At 45.5% G+C, this 15,845-nt stretch overlaps 2 protein-coding genes and 1 long non-coding RNA gene across 4 annotated transcripts in view; 1 reads left to right on the top strand and 2 right to left on the bottom strand.

Annotated features, from left to right (window-relative positions):
• LOC114452823 (NLR family CARD domain-containing protein 3-like) overlaps nucleotides 1-15,845 on the top strand; it is a 1,046,161-nt gene that overhangs the window by 633,044 nt on the left and 397,272 nt on the right. The window lies entirely within an intron of this gene.
• LOC114452832 (uncharacterized) lies at nucleotides 3,019-9,848 on the bottom strand. The gene is made up of 2 exons (XM_028432307.1): nucleotides 9,523-9,848; nucleotides 3,019-6,396 (listed from the first exon to the last, which is right to left on the bottom strand). The coding sequence occupies exon 2, from the start codon at nucleotides 6,352-6,354 to the stop codon at nucleotides 3,172-3,174; it is 3,183 nt and encodes a 1,060-aa protein (XP_028288108.1). The 5' UTR covers nucleotides 6,355-6,396; nucleotides 9,523-9,848; the 3' UTR covers nucleotides 3,019-3,171.
• On the bottom strand, nucleotides 9,967-11,783 carry LOC114452896 (uncharacterized). The gene is made up of 3 exons (XR_003672378.1): nucleotides 11,369-11,783; nucleotides 10,954-11,052; nucleotides 9,967-10,553 (listed from the first exon to the last, which is right to left on the bottom strand). It is a non-coding gene; the product is annotated as an uncharacterized LOC114452896 (long non-coding RNA).

Here is a 15,845-nt window from a genome sequence, read left to right as displayed (position 1 = left end):
TGGTTTAGACGTGAAACATGACTTAATAATCCTATCATATGACCATGCACAAACACAGTGTAGGCTCTCAGCTCAGCCCCAGATGTTTACAGAGGAAGAGGTCGCTGTCACCGAGCATCTGGATCAGCTCTGAGCTGGCAGCTTCTCCTTTGCTCCTCACTGTGTCGATGACTGAACCCGCTCTGTCCCTCCGATTCGGCTTCTCCTCTGCTGACTCCCTCTCAGCATCAGTCAGCACCTTTTTCTCCAGCAGTTTGTCCAGCAGACTGGAGAGGACAGGTGCTGATATCCTCTCTATGAAGCTGCTCCGTACGTCCCTCAGCCTCTCGTGTGGACGCAGGCCCGTTGATCCAGAGGACCTTGTGACACCTGTGGACTGAAGGTAAACTCTTCTTTCCCAGACACTGTGGGAGCTTTCAGAGTCCTTCAGCAACAGTTTTATATGTTTGAAGATTTTTTCCAGAATCATTGGCTGATCTCTGCCAGCACAGATTTGCTGAATCCTTCCTTTAATCAGAACACTGTTTATAAAGAGTCAGATTTAAGGGTTAACAGAAACTGAACACAGTCCATGATGCCACCAGAATCAGAATCAGAATCGTGTTTATTGCCATGTAAGTCAAGAGGTTTCACATTACTAAGAATTTGCCTTAGCGACTGGTGCGTACATAAAACGTATAATAATTAACATGTAATAAGAAGCATGCATGGGTTAATAAATAAAATAAGATAAAATAAGGTCAAATAAAACAAAGTAAACAATGTAATGTAAAAGTAAGGCTATAAGTGTAACAGGTACCACATGGATCAGTGAGGTGGTGCTAGCGTGCAAAGTAAAATCAATGTATCGGTAAAAGACTGATCATTAAAAGCTCACAGACATGTGACCGCAGACACCAGAAGTGACTGAAACGTGTCAAAGATCTGCACGGACGGATGGATCACTGCATACTGTCTCATTTAAATAAAGATGCACTGGACAGCTTCTCAAACCTGGAAGATAAAGATGAGCTAGGAACACAGGATGTGTTCAGGAACCTTCAGGAGCCCGATATGAAACCAGGAGGAGGCTACACAGATCTGATGAACATGCCGATAGATGCTAGAAGTCAAACACTCCTGGGACTTGATTGCTGAATGTCACTGGGCCTGCAGTCATATAACAAGAACTCCACGTGCTCAGGGTTAGGGTCTATATGGAAATATTAACTTCCTCCTTTAACATGAATATAGGTAAATGTACTGATTACTGAAAGACATGGAACAGTCTAAAGTTTTAACCCCATCCTGTTTAAAAGTCTAAACTTGTCGAAGCTACGTCTGCTTTCTTTGCTGTACTTATGAAAATGAAAACAATACATAAAAAGTGCCAATGTCTGCAGGTCAGAGCGTTACAACAGAAGCAGACTGATTACAGGAAGGACGGAGTGATGGTGTGGTCATGTGACCTTGCAGTCTCAGCTCCAGGGCCGGCCCATCCTATAGGCTGTGTGTGTAACATACCCACTGCCATTACCATCTCGTTTGTATTAATCAATGTTATTTTTTTAAATATAAAATATATGTAGAGAAGGTTGAAGCAAGGCGTCTGGACTTGTAGAGTTTTCTAGAAGACGTTTTGCTGCTCATCCAAGCAGCTTCATCGGTTCTAACTGTTTGGTGGGGAAACATGGTTTATATGTGGTTACAGACCTCAGTGGGTGGGTCTGGGTAAAACTTAAAAAAACTTAAAAAACAATAGCACTAAATGTTTCCATACTTACCTGTGATGTTCTGGCTGACTGGGCCAGGTGTGTCTAACGACTGGCTAACGACTATGAAACTGCCGGAGGGGGACTGGTTGACAGCCCTTTGTTCTTACTGTGAGTATGTGCAGACTTCCTGGGAATGGATGGAATCACTGCATTGTATGTGGTGGAAAGATGATGTCTGAGGCCACCACCTCTGTTAAGGGAAGGTTCTTCCAGCTTAACATAGATGGCTTCCTTGACTCCTCTTTCAAACCACCTTTCCTCCCTGTCTAAAATGTGAACATTGTTGTCCTCAAAGGAGTGTCCTTTGTCTTTGAGGTGGAGGTGAACAGCTGAGTCTTGTCCTGAGGAGGTGGCTCTCCTGTGCTGAGCCATTCTTCTGTGGAGTGGTTGTTTAGTTTCTCCAATGTACAGATCAGAGCATTCCTCACTGCACTGGACTGCATATATCACATTGCTGTGTTTCTCCCTGGGAATCTTATCCTTCGGGTGAACCAGTCTCTGTCTCAGTGTTGTCATAGGTTTGAAATGGACCGGGATGTCATGGTTGTTGAAGATCCTGCGGAGTTTCTCTGATACTCCTGACACATATGGAATGGAGATGTTCTTTCTCCGCCTGGTGTCGTCCTTCTTCTTGTTGTTTGGGGGTCTTGTTTTTGTGGCTTTGATGAGTGCCCACTTCGGGTAGCCACATATTTGCAGGGCCTTCCTGATGTGGTGTTGCTCCTTCTTCTTCCCCTCTGAGCTGGTTGGTACAGTGTGTGCTCTGTGCTGCAGGGTCCGGATGACTCCCAGTTTGTGTTCCAGTTGGTGGTGTGAATCAAACAACAGGTACTGGTCCGTGTGTGTGGGTTTCCTGTACACTTCCACATTGAGGCTCTTGTCCTCCTCAATATGTACTGTGCAGTCCAAGAAGGCCAGATTGTTGTCCTTGGTGTCCTCGCGAGTGAACTTGATGTTGTTATCCACTGCGTTGATGTGTTCTGTGAACCGTTCCACTTCGTTGGTCTTGATTTTGACCCAGGTGTCATCCACATATCTAAACCAGTGGGTGGGGGTGGTTCCAGGATAGGAACTCAGGGCTCTTCTCTCCACTTCTTCCATGTAGAGGTTGGCCACAATAGGAGACACAGGTGATCCCATCGCACAGCCGTGCTTCTGTCTGTAAAAGTTCCCATTGTACTGGAAATAAGTGGTGGTCAGGCAGAGGTCCAGCAGGTCACAGATGTGGTCTAGCGTTAGGTTGGTTCTCTCCTTGAGTGTGCTGTCTTGTGTGAGGCACGTCCTTACCATCTCTGTGGCTTCTGATGTAGGGATGCAGGTGAAATGCAGGTGAAATATATATTTTATCATGGACTTTTGGTGCCCTTGGGGGCCTTTAGCGACCGCATACTTCGCATATGCCTTGGGCCGGCCCTGCTCAGCTCAGTCCCAGATGTTCACAGAGGAACGGGTCGACCTCACACAGGAAGTGGATCAGCTCTGAGCTGGCAGCTTCTCCTTTCCTCCTCACTGTGTCGATGACTGAACCCGCTCTGTCCCTCCGATTCGGCTTCTCCTCTGCTGACTCCCTCTCAGCATCAGTCAGCACCTTTTTCTCCAGCAGTTTGTCCAGCAGACTGGAGAGGACAGGTGCTGATATCTTCTCTATGAAGCTGCTCCGTACGTCCCTCAGCCTCTCGTGTGGACGCAGGCCCGTTGATCCAGAGGACCTTGTGACACCTGTGGACTGAAGGTAAACTCTTCTTTCCCAGACACTGTGGGAGCTTTCAGAGTCCTTCAGCAACAGTTTTATATGTTTGAAGATTTTTTCCAGAATCACCTGGAACACTGGGAAGTAGTTGTTGTTGTAGTCTTCATCAAACTCGGCTTCCATCGGCTGAACTAGAATCAGGTCGTCTTCAGGATCAGTGGACAGAGTGTAGAGCTGCTTGGGCTGCAATTTACAGTGTGGAGACGTCTCTATGAACCTCTCCTTTCCAACCAGTTTCTTCCTGGTGCGCTGAATGTCCCGGATCACAATGTTCCTCGGCAGCAGCAACACACTGAGGAAGGATGTGAGATCAGGATCCTCTGGGGGTCTGTAGAACAGCAGGACCAGAGCCTGGACCGGGTCAGGGGGAGAGTCCTCGTCCTTGACGTTTCCGTAGGCAGAGAAGCCCGTGATGTTTATGATGACGTGAGTGTCTGTGACCCTGTGAGGGGGGATGAACTCGACGCCGTCCCCCTTCAGGTGGACCACTGACAGGAAGCCACACCCACCTGTGGAGCGGATCTCACAGTGTGGGAGGTGGAGCTGACTCACACACTGCTGTGGACACTGGATGTCAAACAGGGGCCCTGCAGGCTTCTTGTGATGTGGGGCCAGGAGGCTCCTGTCCCAGGGGACCAGCCTGTAAAACACGTCCCCCCCTCCCTGCATGTGGAACACCAGGCCGGTCACGCTGCACCGGAACAGACCCGGGCAGGAGCAGTGGAAGCTGTACACCTCATCGTCTCCGTCCTCCCAGAACTCAGGAGTAAACTCCTCCAAGCTGCTCTCTGACTTCATGTCAGAGAGACTCGCGGCTCGTCTTAAGGTTCTGTCAGAGCCCGGCTGACTCGGTGAAGACCAGCTGGCAGAACGAGGCCGGCTGCAGGACTCTGTGGTGGAGGTCTGGGGGTCAGATTTGGGTGGCTGAGCACTGGAGGCTGAGACATGCTGTGACATCATCAGTGGTCTGTCTCTGCTGTGGGGAGCGCCCTCTGCTGGCTGCTCTGAAGCTGTCTCCTGTGCTGGATCAGCTGCTTCCTCTCTGTCTCTGTCCACTTCCTTCTTCTCCTCTGCTGAGGTCTGAACATCATCAGCATCATCTTCATCATCATCATCATGCATTATATTCATACCAAGAGATTGGGGAACACATCCCTCTTGAATCCAATGTGGCGGGCTACTTAGGTCCAAGAGTGTCTCTTCATACAGTGAATCAGACTCTGAGCTTCTCTTCATCTTCTCATCAGGAGCTCCTGCAGCTTCTTCCTCTTTCACAGACTCTGTTTGACTGTCAGGAGGAGGAGTGCTGCAGGAGATGGAGCTCATGAGCTCAGACATGGTGCAAATGTCATGATCTGTGTCAACATACCCAGCCTGTGAACGTTTTCTATGTGTTTTGGCATGTTTCCATCCTGGTTCTTTTTCCTTTCTAAGTAGTTCCTGGTACTTGGCGCTGTAGCGGTTGAGGATGGATAGATGTGGATTTAGTTCTTTCCTTAAACTCGCTACCCTTCGTCGTAGACTTGTAAGCTGGTCATTTATTACCATTAAGTTCACTCTTACTTCAGACAGTAATTCAGACTCTGAGCGTCTCTTCATCTTCTCATCAGGAGCTCCTGCAGCTTCTTCCTCTTTCACAGACTCTGTGTGTCTGTCAGCAGAAGATCTGCAGGAGGTCTGTGTGCTTTCAGAGAACAAGATGGACCTCCAGGGGGCAGACAAGGGGCTGAACTGTACTTTCAGACCACCAAGAAGTGGGACTAAACATTCATTATCTTCTTTGTCAAACTGATCTTGATTCCATCCTGGTTCTTCTATTCTAATCCCAGCCCATAGTTTTAGTTGTTTAAGCTCCATTCTAGTGCTATCTATCTCTCGATGTAGTCCTCTGAGCTGGAATTCTGCTTCCATTAAGTTGCTTCTTACTTCAAAAAGGTTTTTTTTGTCCATTCTGAACATCATATGTCTCCACTTGGCTTGCAATCCCAGGATCACATGTGGCCGGCTGCTCTCAGGTCTGTGGGTCTGCAGGTCAGTAACTCTGTCTAAATACAGAGTTTTTGGTCCCTGTGAGTCTTTTGTGTCCTTTTGTCTTTGTCTTCTTTGATCAGCTGCTTCCTCTCTGTCTCTGTCCACTTCCTTCTTTTCCTCTGCTGAGGTCTGAACATCATCATCACACAGTGAATCAGACTCTGAGCGTCTCTTCATCTTCTCATCAGGAGCTCCTGCAGCTTCTTCCTCTTTCACAGACTCTGTGTGTCTGTCAACAGAAGATCTGCAGGAGCGCCTGAGCTCAGACAACTGTACTTTCAGACCACCAAGAGGTGAGACAACAGATGAATTATCTTCTTTGTCAAACTGATCTTGATTCCATCCTACTTTTTCCATTCTAGTTGATATCTCTGCAGCCCGTAGTTTTAGGTGTTTAAGCTCCTTTCTAGCTATTTCCATTTCTTCATGTAGTCTGCTAAGCCGGGCTTCATCTTCCATTAAGTTTCTTCTTACTTCAGGCAGTTTTAAGTCTTCTTTTCTGGACTTAATTTGTCTGAATTGGGTTTGGGTTTCCTCTCTGTCCACTTCCTTCTTTTCCTCTCCTGAGGTGTGAACAACTTCATCAACAGAGCCTTTCAGTAACATCCTGTCAGGAACTCCACTCTTTGTAGGTTTAACATCACTGTAGGGGAGATACTTAGAGGGATGAACCATAGTAGGAGCGGTGTGGAAAAGAGGAGGAAGGTATAAGGACCCTGATGTTTGTGTATAATATGGTGGATATAAAGGTGGCTGGACTGGATCTAATGCTGTGAAGAGACCAGAGTCCTGATGTTTTTCTTTCTCTGTTCGTTTCATCTTCTCTTCAGTGAGTCCTCCTGTTTGCTTCAGTTACTCCACCTGCAAAATAAAAACACATGAGAATGAGTTTGACTGCTGCCCGCTGAAGGATTCCTTCTGACGCTCAAATCTGAGGTTAAATGTTCGAAAAGGTTTAATATTTGACTGTAATTAATAAAGATGTTGAATCTTTGGCATGCTGAAATGCAGCTCCTCTCATCCCTTCCCAGCAGGTTTCACCTCCATCCAAACCCTGACGATGGCTCTAACTAGTCCTGCACAGGGCCCGGACCACAGCGGACCATTCACCAACAACAGGGATCTCAGTCATGTGACTTCCAGTAAGATCCACCCACAGAGGTCCTGAACACATAACAAATATGAGGGGCTGTTCTTAAACTTTCAAGGGGGCGCTGTAGAGCCATGTTGCACCGCTCATTTCCAACGACCATAAAATAGAAAAATGTTTCCTGAGTTCACCTGCATGGGTGAAAATGGGCTTCTCCTCTCGAGCCAATTACAACAACAGGGCCCTAATTTAAAGAGGTGCACCCCCCACCAGAGGTGGGTAGTAACGCGCTACATTTACTCTGTTACATTTACTTGAGTAACTTTTTGGAAAAAAATGACTCATATGAGTAATTTAATGTCTGATACTTATTACTTTTACTCGAGTACATTCGTGAGCAAATAACGCTACTCCTACTCCGCTACATTGGCCAAACATGGAATCGCTACTCGTTACTAGGGCTGTGTATTGGCAACAATCTGGCGATACGATACATATCACGATACACTTGTCACAATACGATACGACATATTCCGATATATTCCTAACAAAGACGTTATATATTGCGATTTTATATATATATTTTTTTAAGAGTATGGAAAGCCTCATCTAGAATACTAGTAATACAACAAAATGTTTAATTATAATTATTAATAATTATTTTAATTATAAGAACATTGCACAATGTAACTGTGTCTCACATCCAGGTTGTTTTTATGCTGAAAGAGACCGTGTGCAGCACAAATAAGATGCTGAAATTATTGTTTGCTCATAAATAATGAATAAAAAATCGATTTGGCCACAACTTAAATCGATACCAGTATCTCCAAATAAAATATCGTGATATTTCACAGAATCGTTTTTTTTCGTACACCCCTACTCGTTACATGCGTCCTTCTGCCTCGGCCAAGTGAAGCAGCGGAAGAATACTTCCCTCTGGGGAGCTGTGACCACTTGACCATGTTCCGCCAATCAAACTAGACCACAGGCTCCGTATGACCAATCAGACGTACCCATGCTGCAACGTGCATGCACACACAAACTGTTCGCTACAGAAGAACTTCTATCGACAAGAACTTGACATCAAACACTTTATCACCCATATAAATATATAACATGATAATCTCTTAATGTTTTCAAACTGTAAAATCTCAGTCATATTTTTCTTTACATGGTGTTAAAACTTAAATACATTTATTTAGGTTATTTGTAAAGATTAACATTATTTTTTATTATTTAAGTTTTGATACAAAATGACCGTTCTGCTGTAAATACCAGAATTTGCACATTTTATTTATTTTACTTTTGTCTGATTACCATAAATCAATACAAGGAATAAATAGGATGTTACTCCAACATTACTCAGTACTTGAGTAGTTTTTTACCCTTACTTGAGTACATATTTGGAGGTCTACTTTTTACTTTTACTTGAGTAAAATTAATTTGAAGTCATAGGCGTCGCTGCCATTATATCAGAGGGGGACGTGCCCCCACCCCCACATTTTAAAATGGCCCGTTTGGACCCCCCCCACATTTACTGAGAATGAAACTCCACCTAACACTGTTTCGATTGCTCGCGAAATAACTTCGTTCCACTTGGTTCATAACCTCACCGCTGAAATCCAATACCGTTCCTATAGTAACGGAGCTAACAAAGCCAGTGGCTTCTTCGAGCGAGCGTAAAACACCGTAAAGAGAACCGTCAGTGGTCGAAGCTGGAGGAGGTGACGTCAGTGTCATCCCACAAAGTCCAGCTCATGCTGAAGCCTGACTGTTTGTCACATGGCCCCAGGAGACGTTAGGTTGATGTTAAATCAACTTAGAAAAGTTGGGAGGAAGCTGCTGTTTACTTTCAGTTACAGTAGACAGTTTTATTTGTCTGATGACATGTTGTTGCCTTTTCTGCTCCCTCCCCACACACAATGGACATGTCTGGACAAAGACACAGAGAGTTAGAGTTGTTTTCAGCATTAACCCATATTGTAATAAGGCCAGGTTAGCTCCTGTTAGCCTGCTAGCTTCAGCCTCGCCTGTCAGTGCACAGCCACCTGCTCCTATTCTTATCAGCAAGAATAAAACACATGTGATGGACGTCAGGACACAGTGGAGCATTATATGAACAGGGAAACACTGATGTAGCAGATGAGGCATCATTATAAACACATCCACAAGGTTTGTTGTGAATTCAGCAGTTTTATAAGCAAATAAAAATAAAGACATGCATTTTTTTGTAAGTTGGTATTTTTAGTGTTTCAGTATTATCTGCATTAAGCAACAACTTTTTGAAACTCAGATGGTGAGAAGACCACTGTGTTAAATCAACATGCTGATGTTATTTCATTGATGATATATATATATATATATATATATATATATATATATATATATATATATATATATATATATATTGCTGAGGTGAGTGGTGACATGAGGGACATTTGGCAGTTTTTTGTCTCTGTAAATGAGAGAAGGCCTCAGATCTGGAGGCTTTGTATCATCTGTTAGTGCAGTGCCACCAGTGTGGTTTACAAAACTGTTGTTTCACTTGGAATTATTTTCTGTTTGTCACCGTTAAGTGTTTACTTCTTCTGTAGGTAAAATAGTTTAACAACCTGTTAAAATCCGCAGGAAATCGCAACTACTTCATATTATTATATTATATTTCATAATATACTGATGTACTGTTTTCACCACCCACCCACAGAAGGTTTCCCACACACACACACACACACACACACACACACACACTATTATAACGAGCAGAGCGGCAGAAATCAACTTCCGGTTCCTTCGGTTCTGTTTATTTGTTATTACAACAATAAAATGTATCTCGCTGTAAAACGAGATCATTAAAATGAATTCTGCTGTGGCACACACACACACGAATGATCACCCACCGTCAACACGCTAAAACCTCCTCTTCCTCCTCTTCCTCCTCCTGTCTCGTCTCCCAGCAGCTCCTGAAAGTTCGGACTTTATCAACAAGTTCTAACTGTTCTGAGAACTCGGATCCGCGTCCTCTGTCCGCTGAGGATCCAGGACTCTGGGAGCGGTTCTCCGGCTCTCTGATGACTGAAGGGGAATTTCCTGTCTCACCTGGCTGTAGTTTTTTAATCGAACTTTATGTAGTTTTATGTCAAAGCTGAAGCGTTTGACTCGATAAATACACTATTGATCAGTAACAAGGCGTCAAACTGGGAAAGATTCATTCTTCATTCACATGTCTTTCATTTTTAAGACATTTAATAACATGAACAGTAAAAGTGAAAGCAACTCGGCCCGGTGCATTCTGGGTGTTAGAGTTTTTCTTTGTTCTTGCCGTGAGGACATTTTTAGATTTTCTTGTTTTCTGGACTTCATATATCTGAACTGGTTTTGGGATTCCTGGATCACATGTGGCCGGCTGCTCTCAGGTCTGTGGGTCTGCAGGTCAGTCACTCTGTCTAAATACAGAGTTTTTGGTCCCTGTGAGTCTTTTGTGTCCTCTTCTCTTTGTCTTCTTTGATCAGCTGCTTCCTCTCTAGCGCCCCCTAATGCCTCTGACGCCTATTTACAAATAATCAAACATGGCTCTTAGACTGTCTTCAAATTCTGCTATTTCATGTCTTACCAATGATCTCATGTTAACAGGCCGATCAGGAAATCTTGGTCCAGGTTTTAGGCGTCGACGCCTGCGTGACCATTTCTGGTAATTGGAGGACTGAGCTCTGTCCTGTGTGGAGGCAGGGTGGTGGCTTGGATCCAAGTCATCTTCACATTTTGTTGTCTTTAACATGGTGTCCTCTGTGTCTCCTGGCCTGTCTGTCTCCTCCTGTCTCCTTCGTGCTCTGTCTCCGGCTTCAGCAGCAGCTTGCTGATGTTTTTGTTTCTGTGTTTGTTTCATCATCTCTTCAGTGAGTCCTCCTCCTGTTTGCTTCAGTTACTCCACCTGCAAAATAAAAACACATTTAACAGAGTTAAGAAGTGAACTTAAACACCAGGCTGCAGGTCTGCCAGCATCCATCACTGTCCCCTGTTTACTTCTTCTGTCTTCAAATGGAACGGAAGGTCACTTTCACAATAAAAGCTCTGGATCAAGTTCTTAAATAAAATGTTATGTCAGGAAAAAAAGGTCAGTTAGTGACATCACACAGCACAAGCCACTTCCCAGCATCCTCTGTTCTGATTGGAAACATCCAACCAGCAGCAGCAGAGGCCCCATAGACATAATCTGCAGCCATTAGCAGCATGCTAGTGTTTTATGGGCTAACATACATAATCAATTCTGTAGGAGCCAAAAATGACGTCAAACTTCGCGTTTTTGTCCAGAAGCAGGTGTCAATACTTACGTGAACTCCTTGATGTGGCAGAGATGGTTACAACACACGGAGGCTGCTGTACAGCGGCTGGTGATGTCACTGATGACACAACATCGATCTTTATGAATCCTGGAGAAAATCATATAATAATATAAACAACAACCAGGTCATGACAGCCAGTGTGGGCGTGTTGTGTTGTTAAGATCGTCTGAGTGAGATCACAGCAACAGTAACGGTGTTTTCATAGATTTAATGATCCATAGAAAATCAAACACTCTCTGTATTGATGAAGACGAGCAGAATGTTTGTCTCAGCTGCATAAACTTTACATTTTTAGAACCCATTCATTCTGGACTGTCTCCAGAGCGCCCCCTATGGAACAAGAACTTCACACAGTGGAACTTCTCTTCATACAGGAACTCCTTACAGCAGAGACCACACTCACACTGCTCACTGCTGCTGATGCTCTGAAGGATCTTCATCTCCCTCCTCTTCCTCCCAGCGGCTCCTGTCGAAGCTCAGGTGTATCAGCGGGTCCTAAACGTCCTCTGAGGGTTAAAGTCCGACTCTGTCCGCTCTGAGGTTTCTTCACAGACAGGAAACTGTTTCCCCGCCCTCTCATGTGGTGACTAACTTCTGCATGATCCCACAGTTCTTCTTTTCAGGTTAAGGACAGGACTCCCCCTGCTGGCTACTGGAAGAATAACCTGAACTCCATCTGAGGTTGTTGTTGTAGGATCAGATCATGACAATAAAATAACATGTTATTGATCCCATTGATTCATTGGCTGATCTCTGCCAGCACAGATTTGCTGAATCCTTCCTTTAATCAGAACACTGTTTATAAAGAGTCAGATTTAAGGCGGCAACAGAAACTGAACACAACTTCTGTGGAGTCCATGATGCCACCAGAATCACAATCAGAATCAGAACCATGTTTATTGCCATGTAAGTGAAGAGGTTTCACATTACTACGAATTTGCCTTAGTGATTAGTGTGTACATAAAACGTATAATAATTAACATGTAATAAGAAGCATGCATGGGTTAAAAAATAAAATAAGATAAAATAAGGTCAAATAAAACAAAGTAAACAATGTAATGTAAAAGTAAGGCTATAAGTGTAACAGGTACCACATGGATCAGTGAGGTGGTGCTAGCGTGCAAAGTAAAATCAATGTATCGGTAAAAGACTGATCATTAAAAGCTCACAGACATGTGACCGAAAAGTGACTGAAACGTGTCAAAGATCTGCACGGACGGATGGATCACTGCATACTGTCTCATTTAAATAAAGATGTACTGGACAGCTTCTCAAAGCTGGAAGATAAAGATGAGCTAGGAACACAGGATGTGTTCAGGAACCTTCAGGAGCCCGATATGAAACCAGGAGGAGGCTACACAGATCTGATGAACATGCCGATAGATGCTAGAAGTCAAACACTCCTGGGACTTGATTGCTGAATGTCACTGGGCCTGCAGTCATATAACAAGAACTCCACGTGCTCAGGGTTAGGGTCTATATGGAAATATTAACTTCCTCCTTTAACATGAATATAGGTAAATGTAATGATTACTGAAAGACATGGAACAGTCTAAAGTTTTAACCCCATCCTGTTTAAAAGTCTAAACTTGTCAAAGCTACGTCTGCTTCCTTTGCTGTACTTATGAAAATGAAAACAATACATAAAAAGTGCCAAAGTCTGCAGGTCAGAGCGTTGCAACAGAAGCAGACTGATTACAGGAAGGATGGAGTGACGGTGTGGTCATGTGACCCTGCAGTCTCAGCTCAGCCCCAGACCTTCACAGAGGGATGAGTCGACCTCACACAGGGAGTGGATCAGCTCTGAGCTGGCAGCTTCTCCTTTCCTCCTCACTGTGTCGATGACTGAACCCGCTCTGTCCCTCCGGTTCGGCTTCTCAGCTCCAGGGCCGGCTCAAGCCTTTTTGGGGTCCTAAGCAAAATTTCATACCACCACCTCAACATCAGATGCTTCATCATCCTATAGGCTGTGTGTGTAACATACCCACTGTCATTACCATCTCGTTTGTATTAATCAATGTTATTTTTTTAAAATATAAAATATATATTTTACTTTTGGTATTCGCTAAGGGCCCCCAAGGGCACCAAAAGTGCCGTTGGGGGCCTTTAGCGACCGCATACTTCGCATAAGCCTTGGGCCGGCCCTGCTCAGCTCAGTCCCAGATGTTCACAGAGGAACGGGTCGACCTCACACAGGAAGTGGATCAGCTCTGAGCTGGCAGCTTCTCCTTTCCTCCTCACTGTGTCGATGACTGAACCCGCTCTGTCCCTCCGATTCGGCTTCTCCTCTGCTGACTCCCTCTCAGCATCAGTCAGCACCTTTTTCTCCAGCAGTTTGTCCAGCAGACTGGAGAGGACAGGTGCTGATATCTTCTCTATGAAGCTGCTCCGTACGTCCCTCAGCCTCTCGTGTGGACGCAGGCCCGTTGATCCAGAGGACCTTGTGACACCTGTGGACTGAAGGTAAACTCTTCTTTCCCAGACACTGTGGGAGCTTTCAGAGTCCTTCAGCAACAGTTTTATATGTTTGAAGATTTGTTCCAGAATCACCTGGAACACTGGGAAGTAGTTCTTGTTGTAGTCTTCATCAAACTCGGCTTCTGTCGGCTGAACTAGAATCAGGTCGTCTTCAGGATCAGTGGACAGAGTGTAGAGCTGCTTGGGCTGCAGTTTACAGTGTGGAGATGTCTCCATGTACCTCTCATCTCCAAATAACTTCTTCCTGCTGCGCAGCACGTTGCGGAGAACAATGTTCCTCGGCAGCAGCAACACACTGAGGAAGGATGTGAGATCAGGACCATCCGGGGGTCTGTAGAACAGCAGGACCAGAGCCTGGACCGGGTCAGGGGGAGAGTCCTCGTCCTTGACGTTTCCGTAGGCAGAGAAGCCCGTGATGTTTATGATGACGTGAGTGTCTGTGACCCTGTGAGGGGGGATGAACTCGACGCCGTCCCCCTTCAGGTGGACCACTGACAGGAAGCCATACCCACCTGTGGAGCGGATCTCACAGTGGGGGAGGTGGAGCTGACTCACACACTGCTGTGGACACTGGATGTCAAACAGGGGCCCTGCAGGCTTCTTGTGATGTGGGGCCAGGAGGCTCCTGTCCCAGGGGACCAGCCTGTAAAACACGTCCCCCCCTCCCTGCATGTGGAACACCAAGCCGGTCACACTGCACCGGAACAGACCCGGGCAGGAGCAGTGGAAGCTGTACGCCTCATCGTCTCCGTCCTCCCAGAACTCAGGAGTAAACTCCTCCATGCTGCAGGACTCTGTGGTGGAGGTGTGGGGGTCAGATTTGGGCGGCTTCATCATCAGTGGTCCATCTCTGCTGTGGAGAGCGCCCTCTGCTGGCTGCTCTGAAGCTGCCTCCTGTGCTGGATCAGCTGCTTCCTCTCTGTCTCTGTCCACTTCCTTCTTTTCCTCTGCTGAGGTCTGAACATCTTCATCACACAGTGAATCAGACTCTGAGCTTCTCTTCATCTTCTCATCAGGAGCTCCTGCAGCTTCTTCCTCTTTCACAGACTCTGTGTGTCTGTCAGAAGCAGAAGATCTGCAGGAGGTCTCTGTGCTCTCAGAGGAGCCGGAGCTCCTGAGCTCAGACATGGTACGAAGGTCACAATCCCGAGCCCATAAAGGTTTCGTATGTGTTTTGGCAAGTTTCCATCCTGGTTCTTTTTCCTTTCTAAGTAGTTCCTGGTACTTGGCCCTGTAGGGGTCGAATATGGATGGATGTGGATTTAGTTCTTTCCATAAACTGACTATCCTTCGTCGTAGACTTGTAAGCTGGGCCTCTATTACCATTAAGTTCACTCTTACTTCATACAGTGAATCAGACTCTGAGCGTCTCTTCAGCTTCTCATCAGGAGCTCCTGCAGCTTCTTCCTCTTTTACAGACTCTGTGTGTCTGTCAGCAGAAGATCTGCAGGAGGTCTCTGTGCTCTCAGAGGAGCCGGAGCTCCTGAGCTCACATGTGGGGCTGAAACATGGGAGGTGTTGAGGTTTCTTAGGCGTTACTGTCAGACCACCAAGAAGTGAGACAACACATTTATTATCTTCTTTGTCAAACTGATCTTGATTCCACCCTGGTTCTTCCATTCTTCTTGCAGTCAGGAGTTTTAGTTTTTCATTTAAACTTGCTATCGTTAGTTCTAGTCTTCTAAGCCGGGCTTCACATTCCATTAAGTTCACTTGTGCTTCAGACAGGTTTAGGTTTTCTTGTTTTCTGGACTTCATTTGTGTGAACTGGGCTTGGAATTCCAGGATCACATGTGGCCGGCTGCTCTCAGGTCTGTGGGTCTGCAGGTCAGTAACTCTGTCTAAATACAGAGTTTTTGGTCCCTGTGAGTCTTTTGTGTCCTCTTCTCTTTGTCTTCTTTGATCAGCTGCTTCCTCTCTGTCTCTGTCCACTTCCTTCTTTTCATCTGCTGAGGTCTGAACATCTTCATCATCATCTTCATCACCTTCATCATCTGCTTCATACAGTGAATCAGACTCTGAGCGTCTCTTCAGCTTCTCATCAGGAGCTCCTGCAGCTTCTTCCTCTTTCACAGACTCTGTGTGTCTGTCAGCAGAAGATCTGCAGGAGGTCTCTGTGCTCTCAGAGGAGGAGGAAAAGACCTGAAGAGGAAGAAATCCTGTCAAGAAACCAGAGTCCTGATGAGATAAGCCACGTGTGACTTTTGTGTCTACTTCTCTTTGACTTTTTGGGTTAGAGGAGTCTTCACTGTCTTCAAATTCTGCTATTTCATGTCTTACCAATGATCTCATGTTAACAGGCCGATCAGGAAATCCTGGTCCAGCTTTTAGGCGTCGACGCCTGCGTGACCATTTCTGGTAATTGGAGGACTGAGCTCTGTCCTGTGTGGAGGCAGGGTGGT

Source organism: Parambassis ranga, chromosome 20, assembly GCF_900634625.1.
Source record: "Parambassis ranga chromosome 20, fParRan2.1, whole genome shotgun sequence".
Classification (NCBI taxonomy): Eukaryota; Metazoa; Chordata; class Actinopteri; family Ambassidae; genus Parambassis; species Parambassis ranga.
This window is presented reverse-complemented; position numbering and strand designations above follow the sequence as displayed.

Coding starts and splice junctions, on each gene's coding strand:
- LOC114452832 (XM_028432307.1), bottom strand. CDS start 6,354: ATGAAACGAACAGAGAAAGAAAAACATCAGGACTCTGGTCTCTTCACA.